Below are 21,039 nucleotides of genomic sequence, written 5' to 3' on the forward strand. Positions count from 1 at the left end.
CTTGTTGATAGTGTTATGGAGGAGCATAGTAAAGGAGCTTTAATTTGATCTAATTTAATATCTCAAGCTACTGATACAAGACTTCAGCATAGTGATACCAGCAATCTGTACAAAAGGAAGCATTTAGATAAAATTAAATTTTCTTTTGAAAAAATTTCCAAATACTTTACCTATTTTCACCTGAGTGAGACAGTTAGCAATCTTCTTAAGTATGTTGTCCATCTCATCTATTTTTAACTGAAGTTTCTCCCTCTCATTCTAAACACACAATAGTATAGACTGTCAAGTTAAAGTTCCAAACAAAACATTATAACATTATCATGTTTCAAATAGCTGATATAACTGCTATGTTTAAATGATAAATAGGCAGATCTTAAAATGAAGGTCAAAGTTGTCAGTCTAGACTTAAATTTTACTTCAAAAAAAAGAATTCATTAAATAATGTTCTATGGTCAAATGAATATGGGAAACACTGGTCCAATAGAATTATGCTGTTTTTTTCTTTTTAGACTTTTAAAGAAAGACATTAATATGATATCTATTATAATTTATCTGAAAGGATAATATTACATGTTACATTTCCCAGATTTATTTGCTAATGAAGTTTTTAAATACGGAACCTTTCTTAAGGGACAATCATTTTGGAACATGTTTCTTTAAACACATACACAAACATACACAGCTAGGTATGAACTTTATGGAAGATAATACTATAGTATAGTCCTTAGCAATGAAAGATCAGAATCCTATATTGTTTTATTTCAATATGTATAATGGATAACAAATTTGAGATAATAGGCCCACATTAGTAAAATTACCATAAAGTAATTTTAATAGATCTTTCTTTCTATGTTATTTACTGTGTCAAATTACCTGAGCTGATTGTACCAGTTTGCTATAGAGAGTCACTTTTCCTTGGTGAGTGAAGATTTTAGTCATCTTGGTAAAATGTGATTTTATTTTGTTCAGGTAAATTCCAAAGGCCTTCAGCTGTAAGGAAAAGTCAAAGGCTACAATGTACTAAAACAAATGAGTTGAAAAAGCAAATGATCTGAGAAGGCTGGTTCAGATGATACACACTAAGCTTTGCCCATTCTACACTCTGATTCCTAATACAGGGCACTTCTCATTTGCAAATTTAATTCCATTTAATAGTTTAAAAGCACAACCAAAAATTTTAATGTTGATTCCTGCTTTTAATTCACTTTATTTATATTACAAATTTAAAAATGACAGGCTCTTACTTAATAAAACTCTTTTAATATATTAGGGCACATATGAAACAAGTAACTTATTATTTGATAAATTAAATCTTTCCTCATGTAAATCTAAGTGAAAGGCAGACAAAAAGGAGAGAACTCTAAATAAACTTCAATTATATTTCATATATTAAATTGATAATTTCAGGTTTGAAAAAATTATGTATTAACAATTACTCATGTATACATAAATAAATCCTTGGTAACATATACCTGAGAAGTAAGTTAAAGAACTCAACACTAATTACCAAATAATAATTGTCTATTTCATAATAAGAATTGTTCAAAATGTCTATACTGATTCCCATTCAGAAAATGATACAAACATACCTCCTCATCAGAGCAATGTCTCATTTTCCCCCATAGGTTCCTGTTTACATCAGTCAACAGTTTATCTTGGTTCAATACAGAAAGCTTTAATCTAAAATATAGAAAAGTTAATTAGCATAGAGTTCAGAAGTCGGCTTCAATGAATCAACTCAGATTTACAGGTATAGTAGATCTTTCCAGTTCTTTTTCTACATTAAAAGAGAGGAATTCACTAAAGAACAGTGACCAGCCTTATTATTTTTCAACACTTGTAGAACAGTTCAAGAATATTATGAATCAAAAAAGCTTCTTGCAGAAACCGGTTTGGCTCAGTGGATAGAGCGTCGGCCTGCGGACTGAAGGGTCCCGGGTTCGATTCCGGTCAAGGGCATGTACCTTGGTTGCGGGCACATCCCCAGTGGGAGGTGTGCAGGAGGCAGCTGATCGATGTTTCTCTCTCATCGATGTTTCTAGCTCTCTATCCCTCTTCCTTCCTCGCTGTAAAATATCAATAAAATATATTTTTTAAAAAAAAGCTTCTTGCCTGGCTGGCATGGCTCAGTGGTTGAGCGTCCATTACTGGTCAGGGCACATGCCCAGGTTGCAGGTCAATCCCCAGTGTAGGCAGTGCAATAGGCAGCCAATCAATGATTCTCCCTCTCCCTCTCCCTTTCTCTCTGAAATCAATAAAACCATATTTAAAAACAAAACAAAACTTCTCACAGAATTCTCATCCTAATGTTATCAGCTTTTCCAATATGAAAACATGATGCCAATAAAGAATCCTTAAGGCCTGTCAATGCATAATTATGATGTTATTTACTTTTATTGTTAATTCTGACTTGAGGATATTTTTTCCATTCTTTTCAGACACAGTGGAAGGGGAGAGAAACGTTGATGCAAGAGAGACACCTGGACTAGCTGCCTCCTGCATGTGCCCAGACCAGGGTTGGGGAGCAAACCCACAATCCAGGTATGTGCCCCTGACTGGGAAACGAACCCAAAACTCTTTGGTGCACAGGCCGACGCTCTAACCCAGCCTTGGGCAAACTACAGCCCGCGGGCCAGATCAGGCTGTTCTATCCGGTTCTCTTGCTCTCCCCTCCGCTCCTTTACTTTGAATTTATATTAGTTCACACAAACACTCCATCCATGCTTTTGTTCCGGCCCTCCGGTCCAGTTTAAGAACCCATTGTGGCCCTCGAGTCAAAAAGTTTGCCCACCCCTGCACCACTGAGAGACATCCGCCAGGGCTGTAACTATCCTATCTAATAAAAGTCTAATATGCAAGTTGACTGAACGGCAGAATGACCAGTGGAACGACCAGTCGCTATGATGTGCACTGACCCCCAGGGGGCAGACGCTCAATGTAGGAGCTGCCCCCAGCTCACAGGCCCCAGGCCAGCCAAGGCGGGTGCCAGCGGGGGCCCCCAATTAACCTGCCAGTCACCCCACAGATGGGTCCTGATCACCAGCCAGGCCTAGGGACCCTACCCATACATGAATTTCATGCACCGGGCCTCTAGTTATTTTAAATAAAAGTTTCCAATTCAGTTCAAAGTCCTATCTCACCTTTACAGAATAGCATGTATAAAAGTAGCAAAGAGCCGAAACCGGTTTGGTTCAGTGGATAGAGCGTCGGCCTGCGGACTGAAGGGTCCCAGGTTCGATTCTGGTCAAGGGCATGTACCTTGGTTGCGGGCACATCCCCAGTGGGAGGTGTGCAGGAGGCAGCTGTTCGATGTTTCTCTCTCATCGATGTTTCTAGCTCTCTATCCCTCTCCCTTCCTCTCTGTAAAATATCAATAAAATATATTTTTTTAAAAAAAAGTAGCAAAGAGAGGAGAAACCAAGATGGCAGCATAGGTAAGCACCTAAACTGCTGCCTCGCACAACAATTTCTTTTTTTTTTTTTAAATAAATCTTTATTCAGATTATTACAATTATTTCTCCTTTTTCCCCCCATAGCTCCCCTCCACCCATTTCCCACCCCACCTTCTGCCCTTACCTCCCCCGCACTGTCCTCATCCATAGGTGTATGATTTTTGTCCAGTCTCTTCATGAACCCCCCATACCCCTTTCCCCCTGAGAATTATCAGTCCACTCCCTTTCTATGCCCCTGATTCTATTATATTCACCAGATTATTCTGTTCCTCAGGTTTTTAATTCACTTGATTTTTAGATTCGCTTGTTGATAGATATGTATTTGTTGTTCATAATTTTTCTCTTTACTTTTTTCTTCTTCCTCTTCTTTAAGAATACCTTTCAGCATTTCATATAATACTAGTTTGGTGGTGATGAACTCCTTCAGCTTTTTCTTATCTGTGAAGCTCTTTATCTGCCCTTCAATTCTGAATGATAGCTTTGCTGGGTAGAGTAATCTTGGTTGTAGGTTCTTGCTATTCATCACATTGAAAATTTCTTTTTTTTTTTTTTTTTTTTTTTTTTAAAATAAATCTTTATTCAGATTATTACAATTATTTCTCCTTTTTCCCCCCATAGCTCCCCTCCACCCATTTCCCACCCCACCTTCTGCCCTTACCTCCCCCCCACTGTCCTCATCCATAGGTGTATGATTTTTGTCCATTCTCTTCATGAACCCCCCATACCCCTTTCCCCCTGAGAATTATCAGTCCACTCCCTTTCTATGCCCCTGATTCTATTATAATCACCAGATTATTCTGTTCCTCAGGTTTTTAATTCACTTGATTTTTAGGTTCACTTGTTGATAGATATGTATTTGTTGTTCATAATTTTTCTCTTTACTTTTTTCTTCTTCCTCTTCTTTAAGAATACCTTTCAGCATTTCATATAATACTGGTTTGGTGGTGATGAACTCCTTCAGCTTTTTCTTATCTGTGAAGCTCTTTATCTGCCCTTCAATTCTGAATGATAGCTTTGCTGGGTAGAGTAATCTTGGTTGTAGGTTCTTGCTATTCATCACATTGAAAATTTCTTGCCACTCCCGTCTGGCCTGCATAGTTTCTGTTGAGAAGTCAGCTGACAGTCGTATGGGTGCTCCCTTGTAGGTAATTAACTGTTTTTCTCTTGCTGCTTTTAATATTCTCTCTTTGTCTTTTGCTCTTGGCATTTTAATTATGATGTGTCTTGGTGTGGTCCTCTTTGGATTCCTTTTGTTTGGGGTTCTGTGGGCTTCCTGGACTTGTAAGTCTATTTCTTTCACCAGGTGGGGGAAGTTTTCGGTCATTATTTCTTCAAATAGGTTTTCAGTATCTTGCTCTCTCTCTTCTTCTGGCACCCCCATAATTCTGATGTTGGTACGCTTGAAGTTGTCCCAGAGTCTTCTTACATTATCTTCAACTTTTTGGATTTTTTTTTTTTGCTTTTTGCTTTTTCGGTTGAGTGTTTTTTGCTTCTTTGTATTTCAATTCTTTGACTTGATTCTTGTGTTCCTCTATTCTGTTTCTGGGTCTCTGTATAATATTTTTTATTTCAGTCAGTGTATGTTTAATTTCTAGTTGGTCCTTTTTCATATCTTCGAGGGTCTCGTTATATTTATCGGCCTTTTCTAGGATATTCTTAAAAAGTCTTATAACCGTGGTTTTGAATTCTATATCCAGTCATTTGTTTTCCTCCATTTCTTTCGTTTGTGATCTGATTCTTTGACGCCGCATTTTCACTGATTCCCTGAGTTGGTAAGGTAGATATTTGTGCTAGGTTTCCAATATGGCCCAGTGGGTCTGCCTCCCCAGTTAACCTGAGGTGGACACTCTTGGTGCACCCCTTTGTGGACTGTGTGTACAGCCTTGTTGTAATTAAGTCTTTATTGTTGTTGGTATCACTGGGAAGAATTGACCTCCGGGCCAGTTGGCTGTAAGGATCAGCTGTGTCTATGCTGGGAGAAGTTCGGTGCTGGAGACAGCCTTATAGGATTAGACTTGCCAAATTGCAATAGCCTCTGTGCTCAGCTTGGATGGGGTGGAGTCTCAGTCTTGGCTTCCTGTCAGCCTTGCCCTTGCGCACATGTGCGCTTTCAGTCCTCCGCCTTCCCCAGCTCGAGTCTCCGCCTGAGAGTCCAGACTCCCCCCACAAGAGCGTGGGTCCCCAGGGGCTCGCCTGGAACTGGGGTTCACTGCAGTCAGAACTGGGGCTCAGTGCCGTCAGGAGCCTCTGACTCCCTTTCACTAGGGAAAGCCTGTGGCAACCTCCGCAGCCTTTGTGCGCACCGGCCCGCGTGCGCCTTCAGACTTCTGCCTTTCCCAGCTCGAGTCTCCGCCCGAGAGTCCAGACTCCCCCCGTAAGAGCGTGGGTCCCCAGGGGTTCGCCCGGAACTGGGGTTCAGTGCAGTCAGAACTGGGGTTCAGTGCGGTCGGAGGCTTCCTTCCCCCTTCCGCCAGAGAAAGTCAGCCAGGCTCTCAGCCGCCCTTCCTCTCTGCGCGCACAAAGCCCCTTTGCCGTACCTCCAATTCTCTGTGAGCTTTTCTCTTTCCTTCTAGTTGTAGAATTTTCACTCAGCCAGCTTTCCTGTGGTTCTGGATGGTGTCCGTTCTTTTAGTTGTAGTTTTGAAATTGTTGTGCGAGGCAGCAGTTTAGGTGTTTACCTATGCCGCCATCTTGGTTTCTCCCCTCGCAAAACAATTTTGTGCGCGCAGAGAGGAAGGGTGGCTGAGAGCCTGGCTGACTTTCTCTGGTGGAAGGGGGAAGGAAGCCCCCGACTGCACTGAACCCCAGTTCTGGACGAGCCCCTGGGGACCCACGCTCTTGTGGGGGGAGTCTGGACTCTCAGGCAGAGACTCGGGAGCTGGGGAAGGCAGAAGTCTGAAGGCGCGCGCGTGGAGCTGGGGAAGGCAGAAGTCTGAAGGCGCGTGCGTGCCAGTGCGCACAAAGGCTGCGGAGGTTGCCACAGGCTTTCCCTAGTGAAAGGGAGTCAGAGGCTCCTGACTGCACTGAGCCCCAGTTCTGACTGCACTGGACCCCAGTTCCAGGCGAGCCCCTGGGGACCCACGCTCTTGTGGGGTGAGTCTGGACTCTCGGGTGAAGACTCGGGAGCCGGGGAAGGCAGAGGTCTGAAGGCGCGCACGTTCGCACAAGGGCAAGGCTGAGGGGAAGCCAAGACTGAGACTCCACCCCATCCAAGCTGAGCACAGAGGCTATTGCAATTTGGCAAGTCTAATCCTATAAGGCTGTCTCCAGCACCGAACTTCTCCCAGCATAGACACAGCTGATCCTTACAGCCAACTGGCCTGGAGGTCAATTCTTCCCAGTGATACCAACAACAATAAAGACTTAATTACAACAAGGCTGTACACACAGTCCACAAAGGGGTGCACCAAGAGTGTCCACCTCAGGTTAACTGGGGAGGCAGACCCACTGGGCCATATTGGAAACCTAGCACACAAATCTACCCTACCAACTCAGGGAATCAATGAAAATGCGGCGTCAAAGAATCAGATCACAAACGAAAGAAATGGAGGAAAACAAATGACTGGATATAGAATTCAAAACCACGGTTATAAGGCTTTTCAAGAATATCCTAGAAAAGGCCGATAAATATAACGACACCCTCGAAGATATGAAAAAGGACCAACTAGAAATTAAACATACACTGACTGAAATAAAAAATATTATACAGAGACCCAAAAACAGACTAGAGGAACACAAAAATCAAGTCAAAGAATTGAAATACAAAGAAGCAAAAAACACTCAACCGAAAAAGCAAAAAGCAAAAAGCAAAAAAAAAAAATCCAAAAAGTTGAAGATAGTGTAAGAAGACTCTGGGACAACTTCAAGCGTACCAACATCAGAATTATGAGGGTGCCAGAAGAAGAGAGAGAGCAAGATACTGAAAACCTATTTGAAGAAATAATGACTGAAAACTTCCCCCACCTGGTGAAAGAAATAGACTTACAAGTCCAGGAAGCGCACAGAACCCCAAACAAAAGGAATCCAAAGAGGACCACACCAAGACACATCATAATTAAAATGCCAAGAGCAAAAGACAAAGAGAGAATATTAAAAGCAGCAAGAGAAAAACAGTTAATTACCTACTAGGGAGCACCCATACGACTGTCAGCTGATTTCTCAACAGAAACTATGCAGGCCAGACGGGAGTGGCAAGAAATTTTCAATGTGATGAATAGCAAGAACCTACAACCAAGATTACTCTACCCAGCAAAGCTATCATTCAGAATTGAAGGGCAGATAAAGGGCTTCACAGATAAGAAAAAGCTAAAGGAGTTCATCACCACCAAACCAGTATTATATGAAATGCTGAAAGGTATTCTTAAAGAAGAGGAAGAAGAAAAAAGTAAAGAGAAAAATTATGAACAACAAATACATACCTATCAACAAGTGAACCTAAAAATCAAGTGAATTAAAAACCTGAGGAACAGAATAATCTGGTGAATATAACAGAATCAGGGGCATAGAAAGGGAGTGGACTGATAATTCTCAGGGGGAAAGAGGTATGGGGGGTTCATGAAGAGACTGGACAAAAATCATACACCTATGGATGAGGACAGTGGGGGGAGGTAAGGGCAGAAGGTGAGGTGGGAACTGGGTGGAGGGGAGCTATGGGGGGAAAAAGGAGAAATAATTGTAATAATCTGAATAAAGGTTTATTAAAAAAAAGTAGCAAAGATATATATTATTAATCTTTTGTTAATAAGCAGAAGAAATAAATCTTTACCAGAGTTCAAAGATATTATATACAGGCATAGAAGTGCAAAATCAAATAGTAGACCACACCTAAACAGACTATTCATTGTATTTCATTCAAAATAAAACATTCTCAAACAAATCATCAGATGCCCAACTCATTTAAACAACATGAAGAAACTTGTCTGTCTTGTTCAGTGAAGAACCCCAGTACTTAAAACAGTAGGTGCTCAATATGTACATTTATTAAATAAATAAGCCATAATCAGGCAAATCTGCAGCATAATAATTTAACAGCATCTAAAGTCTCTATTTTTAAAACTATATACTTTTCTGTTTGTTAGACTGGTTCAAATTTAGTTGGATAGTTCTACATAAGTATGATATAAACATTATTTTGGGTTGCAAGTCCTGCTCTATCTTTGAGAATCTAGGTATACTGTATCAAATTTGTAAATTAGTCTGCAGCATCTATATATACCAAAGCACTAAACTACAGTCTGAGGAAAGCATGTTCTTTTATACATGCAAATCAAAGTCAAATGTGATAAAATTATAAACCCTAAGGCATTCCTGATTTTAAGCACTATATATAAGTCTATAAAGAGACATCTCTCTTCTGAAGATGTTCCTTTGCAATCAATTTATGATAACACTAGAGGCCCGATGCACGAAGATTCGTGCAAGAATGGGCCTTCCTTCCCCTGGCTGTTGGCACCGCCTGCGCTCTGGCTGGAGCTGCCTTTCTGCTCCAGCCTGGAGCCTCCTTTCAGCCTTCCCACGCTGCCCAGAGGCCCGGAGCAGCTGGGGCAGTGCGGAACGCCTGCATTGTCGTTATGGCGACGATGCAAGCATCCCGCCCCGCCCCTGGCCGCTTGGCGCCTGCACATGCAAATTAACCCTCCAGCTCTAATGGGTTAATTTGCACACTCACTCCTGATCAGCTGGTGGGCATCATGAAGGTATGGTCAATTAGCATGTTACTCTTTTATTAGGTAGATAATTTAATAATTATTGTTCACTGAGCACACACTTTTTGCTAAAAATGGCATGAAAACATTTTATATACACTATGTTCTACTGTTCATATCTCCCTGCTGAGTAGGTATTATTATTCCCAGTTTATAGATGTGGAAATAAATGTTACATAGTTAGTGTCATAGACAGGATTAAGCTTCAATCTGAAAGCCAAAGCTCTTTCTATAAACATACTGTTCTACACCACTGATTAATGCCATCAACTTTTTTCTATAGTGTTATTCTCATCAAAACCTTACCACACAGATGTTCACCCATCCAACAAACACAAAAAAACGAAAACTTTCATACTCTTCAATCTTTTGGCGAAGAGCCTCACAATCTTCTCTATAAATCTGTATCTTGGGTCGGTAAACATATTGATTTAACATCAGATCTTCTGGAGTAGGTTGTGTGTTTATAGTAAACTGAAAAAAAAAATCAGTCCCTCAAAACTGTTATTTTGAGAACAAATCGTGTTTAAGAACTGTTTCAAGTTTCAGAGTGCCTATTTTTAAAAGTTCTACGAAGAAAAATGTGAATGCTCTATTAAAATTCTTACAACCAGTAAAGCTGTAAGTTGGGATTTGAATTCAAGTCTCTGACATAAAAGTCCATTTTCCACAGATGTTTAGGGAAACTGTATGTTCCACTCACATGGGATTTTAAGTGATTTTAAAACGGCTATGTGCTATTTGTCAATTATACCTCAATAAAGCTGGAAAAAAATAAAAATGGCTATACATTATTTTAAGTAAATCAATACCTAAAAATACATTAGCTTTACCGTTTACCTGCATTGTCTTCCTGCCTTTTTATGAATATCATTGTATTGTTCCAATTTCTTAAAGTGAGTATTAATAATTCCTTTTTTTTTTTACTATTTTTTAAAATCTGATGTGGTCCATAAAATCTCCATGTTTTTCAGTTTGTTAATGTCTTTGTGGCAAGGGCCTAACTAATTCTTTTAAATGTTCAACAGACTATAAAGAAAAAAAATTCTTATGAAAGAACTACAAGTTGTTCTATTAATCTTTTTTAGTTTGTTTCACCTCATGAAAATCCATGACATAAAATAAAATATCAGTTTTTATGCTAACCACAAATGTATCTATTACAGAAAAACTTTTATAGGAAATTTTGCTTCCTTAGATTTTCTTTTTGTTTCTGAATAAATGCTTACTTTGATGCAGTTTAGTAAATAAGTACAATATATTCTATCTGAGGCAACTATTTTGCCAAAAATTACACTTACTTTGGTTGGGAGAGTACTCTGTCGGGGTTTTTGTATCAAAATGTGGACTTGAAGAAGTATAAAGAATTCCTTTATTGTTATTCTCCCATCTTTGAGTTTCTGAGGAAAGAAAAAAAAACGTTTGCATAACCATTCAAGGTGAGCTCATTTTGATTTTAACATTTGTTTAAAATAGCTTAAAGTACTTTGCATATATTTGTGGAAATACTATCCAGCTATTTGTAAGCTGTACATGAACAGATTTTATCTAAAATTTATTTCTTAAGGTTATTCAGTAACAGAATTGGGAAAAAATAACAAAGCTTAGTTCTTCTAATCATTATTTCTACTTCATATTCATATAATTAACTGCCAAGTTGGGTCCTTAACAGAGAAAAGAAAACTCTTCTATATATTTAAAACATTTAATAACATGGCCGGTATGTTCCATGGTTAGAGCAGGGGTGGGCAAACTTTTTGACTCGAGGGCCACAATGGGTTCTTAAACTGGACCGGAGGGCCGGAACAAAAGCATGGATGGAGTGTTTGTGTGAACTAATATAAATTCAAAGTAAAGGAGCGGAGGGGAGAGCAAGAGAACCCTCCGCTCTTTCGGCTCCGCGGGCCAGATAGAACAGCCGAACGGGCCGGATCCGGCCCGCAGGCCGTAGTTTGCCCACGTCTGGGTTAGAGTGTTGACCCTTGGACTAAAGGGTCTCAGGTTCGATTCCATCAAGGGCACGTAACTTGGTTGTAGGTTTGAGAGGCAACCAATTGAATGTGTCTCTCTCAGTCGATGTTTCTCTCTCTCTCTTTCCCTCCTCCCTCCCTTCCAGTGTCTCTAAAAATCAATGGGAAAAATATCCTTAGGTGAGGATTAAAAATAAATAAATCAACAAAACATTTCATAACTTTTTAAAAATTAAAAAAAGAAAAACAAAATTAGGAAATTAGTTGCATTAGAAATGAGAAATACTTAACATACCTCCTTCAAGCTCTCTTCACAAATAGTGTCTGTGAGAAACTGTGGTTCCATTTGACTATTGCGGTATGCTGAAAGTAAGGCATTCAGGTGATGAACAAATCAAAATTAAACTGTAAACTTAATTTTTTCGTTATCATTTAGGTTTACGTGTGGTTCATGCTTTTGAAGCTATCCATTAGGATCATTTGTAGGTCAAAGTATATTGCAGTTTTTAAGCTCCATTCAATGTTTCTCTACTGAGTTTAAAAGCCTCTTAAGGAAATCACTCTACCCCATGTTGTATTTCACTTCTCCATTTATTAAAATAACTAAGAATTAAATATAAAGTATTATTTTACTTATAAACTACTTATACCTCCCCAAAAGCTTACACAAATTTCAAACAACTCCTGAATTGAAATAAAGTTTTTATTAGTCAAGTCAATAGATAATTTCTATTAAAATTAACTTTCATAAAAAAAAAATTAACTTTCATGAACATTATCTTACTGCTGAAGTCCAGAGAGGTCCCATCAGCCTTGATTGAATCCAGAGAACTGCTACAACTAGATGGGGTCCTGCCCAGGCTTTTTATCAATACACTGTTAGCATCTTTATCTGTATCTCCTTCAGTATGATGATAAAAAATCTGAAATTATCAATTAAGAAACAACATCAGGATAAAATTTTAACACTGTATACTTATAATGACTAAGTGTTTGTTGAACACTAACAAATATTTCTAACATAAAATTTATGTATAACTCTTATGAGATCCCTTAGCAAAGAATTCAAATAATTAACATACAACTGAAGCTTTTCGAGTTAAAAGTAATTTTATTTTAAAATACACAGAAACAACTTTTTGCATTACACTGTATAAGCCAATTATTTCTCAGATGTATCTAAGTTATAGCCAGATCCTATGAGCTATCAAATGTTGACCTACACAATTATTCAACTACTAGCCAACAGGGTTAGGGCTACCACACTCCAGAAAACCAGAACAGAATATTGGCTGTACATGGTGGTCCTGGCTAGTGTATAGAAAAGAAACATTTCCAGGCTTCAGTGCTTTCTACACTTGGTGACCAAGACTCATTTGACTGAAGTCAAATCCAGTGTAAGTCATGTGGTCCTGTTTTTATCATTTTAATCATTTGATTTTATAACCTTAAATGTCATTTTCATCTACCTACTTACATATATTTTTGAGGATATTATATTCTTTGTTTAAATGCTAGAATGTAAGCTCCATGAGAGGAGATTCTTGTCTATCAATTTCCACTGAGGCATTCCTGGCAACCTAAACAGTACCTAGGCCATGGCAGATATTCAATATTAAACAAAATAGTACCAATTTTCATAGAATCTATTCAGTTATCTATATATATATCAAAGCCCAGCAACTGGAATGGCAGAATGACCAGAATGACCAGAACGACAGGTGGCTATGACGTGCACTATGGCAGCCAACCAGCCTGATCCGGGTCCCGATCAGGCCCCCTGCCACCCTCAGGCAGGGGGCAGGCCTGGCCGGCCAACCACCTGTGGCCCCTCCCCCCCAACTGGCCCGGCCCAATGGGCCCCCATTGGAGCGGGCCTGCCAGACCACCCATGCACGAATTCATGCCCCAGGCCTCTAGTACATTTTATATTACTATTAGTACTTTCTCAAAGCTTCATAGACAAACCATTTCCTCAACACCTCCTCTCACAGAACCACTGAAATCATCTTCTAAGCTTGCATATTTCTTAAGAGTTTAAACTTTGTTTTCTATGAACCTCTGATATTTTTAATCTTTCTCTCGAGCTATAAAACTCAGTTTGAGTGACAGTTTATCCAAATCAGTGTCCCTCAGCTTTAATATTTATGACTTTCTTTCATAAGTACAAAATTTCAGTTACTTCACTTTGAGATACTGGACTTGACCAAGGCATTTCCCCATCCACTAAAGAAATGTACTTTCAGTTTCTACATATCCTCAATTGCCAAGAAAATTCTGTCAAGCTTTTCTTTATGCATAATAAAGACTTTTTACCCTCCAAGTATTAATACTTAAGATGACTTTTAAAATTACATGTAGCCCTAGCTGGTTTGGCTCAGTGGATAGAGCATTGGCCTGTGGACTGAAGAGTCCTGGGTTCAATTCCGGTCAAGGGCACATGCCCAGATTGCCAGCTCAATACCCAGTAGGGGGCATGCAGGAGGCAGCCAATCAATGCTTCTCTCTCATCACTGATGTTTCTAGCTCCCTCTCCCTTCCTTTCTGAAATCAATAAAAATAAATAAATCAGTTAAAATTACATATACCCTGACTAGAAATTTTCATATGCAAAACCACAACAAATCACCAAAGGTGACAGAATATTTAGAATTACACAATTTCAACATTAACTTCTGTACTACTTTCCATTTCATGTTTTGTGACCATTTGTCACTTCAAATCATTTTTAAGTCTGTTAATTAATTCCTTAAGATTCTACAAAGAAATGTTTCTTCAGCCCTATAACTAAAAATAAATTCCTGCTTATCCAAGACTAAAATTAAAATTCAAGAATACTCATAATTTTTTTAAAAAACAAGAACCCTCATCAGTTCAAGACAGAGCTCACCTGCTGATCTTGTGTAGTATCACTAAACTTAATCTCACTTTTTCTGGTTTTTTTCTCATTCTGAGTATCATCATCTTCTTCTTGTACCCAGGTTCTTTTTTGGCTATTGCAGGTTTCTTTCATTTTATTTTCAGATGGTGAAATCACTTTCTGGTATATCTCGATCAAAGACTTTCCCTCAGTTTCTACGCTAATAGAGTCTGAGGAATTAATCTCGCCAGGATATATAGGAAGATTTTCCTCATTTATATATTGAGATGGACTTAAGTTCAGTTTAGCTGCAATAAATCCAATGCCTGAATCCTTACTGGAGACTGGCTGAGTTTCTAAGAGACTTAAATCAGTTGTATTTGAGGGAATCTGCTCCAGGTCTTCTATACCAGTGACACTACAATTTCTCTTGTTTGGCAATCTGGGCAAAAATATTCCCAAAGAACATCTCCTTATTTTATCTTTTACAACTGGTACTGAGTTGGTTTCAGCTCCATTATGAAAAAATTTATTTTCTTCATCTCTATCATCTTTAACATTGTTGGACACTGTGCTAATATTATTTCTTTCTGTAGCTTGCACTATACTCATATCACTGTCTGCCTTATTTACTAACTCAAGTAATTGTTCTGGAAAAGGTGGTATATGAAAAGCTTGGATATCTAAAAATTCTTCAGTTTTCCCATTCAAATTATTCAGATTTTGTTGGCCACTACTAAAACTTGCAGCATTGGATGCAATTACAGGATCTGATGTTTCTTTAGGATTGGCATGAGTTTGAATAACATGCTTAGTCAAGTCTGAGTTACTGTGGAAATCTATGGCTGTATTACATTTAGCTGTTTGGATATTTTTCTTCAGTTCTTTTTCACAGGCTATAGTCAACTGTTTCTCATTATTGAGTATTTTGGACTCATTTTCACATGTGGGTACAGAGGAATTTCTTAGAATATTTAAATTCTTACTTCCAGCTTGAGACAATATTGCTTCATCTTTATTAACAATGCTCTGTCCTTGTTGAGGTAATGGAGATAGCTGAGTAGAGAGATGGAGTAGAGAATCAACACAAACATCATCAACAAAGATCTGCTTTAAACTATGTTCTGTGTTATGAACAAAGTTCTCCATTTGATCCTCTGGAAACTTAAAAGATACTTGCTTTGAATCAAGTTTAGTCATGTTTCCCAAATCCTGACCATATACTAAAGTTTGATTAGCTAATAGATTTGGGGGCTCCTTAATCAGATCTTTATCTTTGAGCATTGTTATGACACAGTCATTTAGCTGTCCTTGGGTATTAGTTTGAATAACTTTTTCCTTCTCTAACACAGAACAAGGAGCAGAGAGAGGCAGTGCCTCAGATTTCAAGTAATATTCACTGGCTAAATCATTTGCATAAGCAAGATCATTTTGCACTGGGCAATTACTAGTTTTCTCATCTTTATCACATAAGGACATGACATTCCCTTCCAAATTATCAACAGAGGAAATAACATTTGGTAAAAAGGAATAATTGTCGCTGGATCCACAAATAGCAGGTGCATGACTGTTTGTAAAATCCACATTTCTTCTACCTGTGCTATTTAAGTGGCAGCTTTCAAGTTTGGCTTTTTCCAATGTATAGGCCTTATCTACAACTTTTGCCATGACATTTTCATCCACAGCAGTGCTATGGAATTTGAGGATTTCTATCTGAGCTTGATCCTCAGACAATGTATTAGAACAGGGTAACACATGGTGCTCTTGCTCAGTATGAAGAACAATTTTGTTTTCTATAGCCTGTGCTTGTTGTTTAGTGATTTCTTGAACAGAGCTACCATTCTTAGGAAAAGAAACACCCAAGGTTTTTCTTTTTACTATTCCAAATTTAGGGCACTCTTGAAGTATTTTTTCTGTGGCTTGACAATCAATGAAAGCAGTATCAGACTTGGTGACTTCCAGATCACTGTGATTATCTATAAACAATACAGTATTGTCCATTGGCCTAGTGGTTATTTTAACTGGTGAGACAGTTTTACATTCTAAGGCAGTTGTGTGAATTCTAGTGATCTCCATGTCATCCTGCCCACATGTGTACAAAATAGTTTTAGAAGTTCCTGCCAAAGGCACCAACAGAGAATCTTTTCTATCTTCTAGGACATTTTTGTTATTTATTTCCACTGTACAACTCTGGATGATATCCATATCATTTTTATCACTACTTGAAAATGCAATGGGCTTGTCATCTTTGAGTCTAAGGCTTTTCCTTCTTTGACTTTTGCCTGACAAATATTCATTCAAAAATCCAGGCTTTTGTACATCTCTGTCATTTTTCCAAACGGTTGATGTAGACACTTCCATGTTCTCATCAGCTATAAATGCTACAGCTTTCTCTATAGGACCACTATTAGATGGGTCCCCAAGAAGTGTTAGCTGGCTGACTTTTGCTGCTGAATGGTCACTTTCACCATTCTCCAGAAAGAAAACACTCTCCTCAGCAGAAGTCACTTTTATTTTTCCTAGGCTTTTCCTTTTGGATAGTTCAAAGTCAGGTCTATCTGCAAGTACAGTTCTTTCTAAATTAGTCTTACCAAGTTCTTGTACTTCAGAAGGACCAAATCCAATGACAACAGTGTGACTCTTGGTTAGATCCATATTTTGTTCCACTTCTGAAAAAGTAATTATCTTGTCACAAGAACAGTCAAGGGTGGGATTACCTAAACTTTTCCTCAGTGACTCAGGCAGTTTAGAATTCTGGTCTGGTACAGATTTAACTATATGACTGTTAACAGCAGTATTATGATTTTCCATGGCAGATTGGCCTTCTGATGAAGACAGTTTAGTGGTCGGAAACAAAGCTTGGTCACATGAAACTGTATTTCTATTCTTTCCCAGTGCTACTTGTTTATTAAGATCTCCACCAGAGTAAACTATATTATAGCTTGCTGCTTTGTCCTGGTTAATATCAACTGGCTGAGAAGAAACTTTATCAAGATAGGGTGAAATCTTCAAAATTTGATCTATTTCTTTGCCCAAGGCATCAGTTAGGATGTTTTCAGATATTATTTTTGGTTGTCGGGAGAGTTCATTATGACTTTTGGTCATTTTTCCCCATTCATCTAAAAGGCTTTTGCTGTCAGAGTGAAATGTACTGGCATCCTTGAATGCTAGATTACAAGATGCAAAAGGAGCTTGACTTCCTAAGTTAAGGGTTTGACTAAAAGTCAAACCCTTATCTTCACCTGTGAAGATTACAGTCTTTTTACCAGCCAATGAAGTAGGCAAAAAATCTGCCTGGCCCTGTTGTAATCTTTCCTTAGATACATGAGGAACTGAGATACAATTTACATTAATTTCCTCATCCTTTGACATAGTTATGTGATTTTGAAGCATCATTTCTTTTTCAGATATTGGTATGGCTGTTATCTGGACATTTGTCTGATCTTCTTTAAAAATTTGATTATCTATTGCAAGTGTCTGACTCTTGGTAATGTCCATGCTATCCTCTCCTGAATAAATCGTTTTCTCCATGAGAAAAGAGCTGGCATCTGGATTATGATACATTTTGGCATAATTACGGTCATCCTTTAGCAAATTTTCTTCCTCTTTCATACTTGAGAGACACTTGGTCAGTTCCATGGCATCATTACAAGTAGAATACAAAAATGTTTTATTATCTTGAATTGCTGGACTGAAACATATAGATTCTGGGACCATGGCCAATGCTCTGACATCTTGGTTAGAAGTCTGTGTGACTGTGTGAGTTTCTGTTCCCATAATATGACCTCTGGTAATATGTATGTCACCTTTAAGGTTTAAGGAAGAGTCTGGAAAAGCAGCATTTGGTTTATTCTCAAAGACTGTCATCTTTCCTAGAGCTTTATTTCTATAACCTGTTGTAACATCCATCATGACAGTCTGAGTTTCATTTTCTATTTCAGATAAATTATCTGCAGAGGGTAAAATTTGTATAGTGCGGTTTATTGTCAAGTCCATCAAGTCATTACCATAAACTGTATTATCACTTTTAAATTCCCTTAAGTTGGCTTCAGTGGATGTGGGAACCAAAGTCTGAATATTGGTTGTATAACACTGGGTGAAATTCATCCCATCATCTTGTTCTATAAAGATTCTAGTCATATTACTGCTATTTTCATCTACATTAAGAGATACATGCATTTGATGTATGGAAGAAGCCTTATTTGATTCTATGGAATGAATAGATATCTCAGAATTTTCTTTATCAGGTCCTGTAGAAGAAGTATTAGATTTCCCTGTTTTTAATCTTTTTATGAAGTCATTGAAATTTATTTTCTTTTCTGAATTAGTGTTTTGATCCATGGAAAAATTCAATTCTTTTTTCATTCTTGAATCCTCAGTGTGAAGTTTTAAGTTAGCCACAAACGATGTGGTATCTGTCTTGGTGGACTTTTCACTTTTTGTACAATCTAAAAGGCCTCCCGTAATCATCACAGTGTGACTTGCTGTCAGGTCCATTTGGTTTTCATCTGAAAAGATGACTGTGTGGTCATTTGAATGTTTCTCTTCATGGTTGTATTCTATAACTGAAATCTATAATGAAAGCAAAATATTTTAAAAAATCAAATACAATAAAAACTTTAAAAAGGTATTTTACAACATGTACTGTAAAAATAATCATCAATGATTGGTTTGAATCAATGGTGTGCTGTGTAGTACATAATTAGTTATTAAATTTTTTCTAGCCTTGACCGGTTTGGCTCAGTGGATAAAGCATCGGCCTGCGGACTCAAGGGTCCCAGGTTCGATTCCGGTCAAGGGCATGTACCTTGGTTGCAGGCACATCCCCGGTAGGAGGCAGCTGATCGATGTTTCTCTCTCATCGATGTTTCTGGCTCTCTATCCCTCTCCCTTCCTCTCTGTAAAAAATCAATAAAATATATTTAAAAAAATAAAAAACAATAAAATTTTTTCTAGTCTGCCAGGTGTAGCTCAGTGGTTGAGTGTTGACCTATGAACTAAGAGGTCATGGTTGGATTCCCAGTCAGGGCACCTGCCCGGGTTGCAGGCTCTATCCCCATTAGGGATCATGTAAGAAGCAGCCAATCAGAGATTCTCTCTCATCATTGATGTTTCTATCTTTCTCTCCCTGAAATACTTTTAGTGTTTGTGGACAAATTAAAAGTTCAAGGTTAATTATATACCCATTAGAATGACTAAAAGATAAAAAGAACTGACAATTCCAAATGCAAATATAATGAAAATTATAATTACTGTATCAGATAGGTCATTCTCTTTTTAAATAAAAGACTCAGAAAGGGTAAGTGCACAGCTGACTAATTTATAGAACACTTCTGAACCATTGAAAGTTGGATTCTCTTTGAATCTTAATGCAGTGATTTTATTTGTAAGGATATGGTCAAACTCCTTGCTACTCAAAGTATAGTCTATAGACCAGTGCACTAGTAAGACCCAGGAGATTGTTAGAAGTATAAAATCTCAGGACCCACACTAGAACTACTGGATAAAAAAAAATCTACATTTTAAACAAAATCCTGAGATGATTCATATGCCCATTAAAGTGTGAGAAGTCCTAATATAACTAATATATTTCCCTATTATTTAAACTGGCAGTGATTTAACTTTCCTTAGTTAACTCGAAGGGTAGGAAGTTTTTCCAGTCTATAGGTCCATTTTGGTAGGTAAACCCTAAATCATGCCATTACCATTATATTTTGAGTTTTTAAAAAGTTTCAACTGTCAAGGGAAATTGAATATGAAGACACTTGTATGAACTCATACCTCTCTCTGTTGCATCTGGGTCTGAATGGGAGCACAAAGCAATGTGTTCATTCCTATTAAGAAGAAGAAGAAGAAAAAAACAATAGTCAATGACAAACATATATATATCACCAAGAGCCTGATTTTCCTTTTGTTAGATTCTTCATCGGTTACAAGTACAGTAGTGCCTTATCAGTGGCTTTGCTTTTTTCAGTCTCATTTATTCATGGTCAACCATGGTCTAAAAATATTAAGTGGAAAATTCATGGAATATATTCCCCATTGATAAGGAGGGGGAGGGCTACTGTATTTACTAAAGTTTTACTAGTTACTAAGCCCTTTAAAGGACTTAGGTATTAAATTTTATTGACTTTTAATTGTCCCATGTTAGAGACAGAAACAGTTATTGTATTCTCTGTGTGACTAAAATATTTTTAGAATGTGGCGCAAATTTTAAACGTGTAAAGTTTGGACCACATTTTCCCTTTACTTCTCCATTTTTATTTCCTGGATAGTAGAGGTTACATGAGATTTGAATCATCTTTTATTCTATCTTAAGGAATCTAGTCATTCCCATGATGAAATGTGCATTTTATAAAAATAATACTAGAGAAGGAGAAGAAAGTAGATTCAAGAAAAAGATGAACCAATAAGGAAACTACTGTAATAGTCCAGATACAACTTGATGAGATTTTATGTTAGAGCAAGATACAATAATGGAAATAAGGAACTAGAGTCAAGACATTTTAGAACCTATAATAATAAAAGCATAATATGCTAATTAGACCGGACAACCTTCTGGACAAAGCCGGGGCTGCGAGGGAAGCCCGGGTCCCAGGGTCTGCCAGCGGCTGGAGGGAAGCCCGGGTCCTGGGTGCCAGAGGAAAGCCAGTGCCAGCAGCCAGGGGAAGGAAGGCCTGCCTATTCTTGCACGAATTTCGTGCATCAGGCCTCTAGTAATAACAATAAGTAAAAATAGGCTCTGGCCAGTGTGATTCAATTAGCTGGATTGTCATCTCATGCACCGAAGAGTTTTTGGCTTTGATTCCAGGTCAGGGCACATACCCAGGTAGTGGGTTTAATCGTGATCAGGGTACATATGGGAGGTAAACAATCCATGTTTCTCTCTTCCTCTCCCTTTTTCTCTAAAATCAATAAAAATTAAAATAAATAAATAAAAATAAAGGCAAATCTTTAGAATAATTTAAAGAATTTACAGCAACCTTGATTAAACATGGTGAAGTAATTATAGGCTTTTTGTTAGAAGCCTTATTTATTTATTAAGTTTCTAC

General features: G+C 38.0%; 1 protein-coding gene across 1 annotated transcript in view; it reads right to left on the bottom strand.

Moving 5' to 3' along the window:
* The window catches only part of KNL1 (kinetochore scaffold 1), a gene marked incomplete at its 3' end in the record, with an annotated part of 68,882 nt that overhangs the window by 13,361 nt on the left and 34,482 nt on the right, over positions 1–21,039 (bottom strand). The window contains 9 exon segments of the mRNA XM_080675643.1: positions 171–258; positions 874–990; positions 1,590–1,680; positions 9,516–9,631; positions 10,459–10,557; positions 11,423–11,490; positions 11,912–12,050; positions 14,018–18,559; positions 19,769–19,821. Of these exon segments, the coding sequence (XP_080531769.1) occupies positions 171–258; positions 874–990; positions 1,590–1,680; positions 9,516–9,631; positions 10,459–10,557; positions 11,423–11,490; positions 11,912–12,050; positions 14,018–18,559; positions 19,769–19,821 (5,313 nt within the window).

Source organism: Plecotus auritus, assembly GCF_963455305.1.
Source record: "Plecotus auritus genome assembly, chromosome: 1".
NCBI classification, from domain to species: domain Eukaryota; kingdom Metazoa; phylum Chordata; class Mammalia; order Chiroptera; family Vespertilionidae; genus Plecotus; species Plecotus auritus.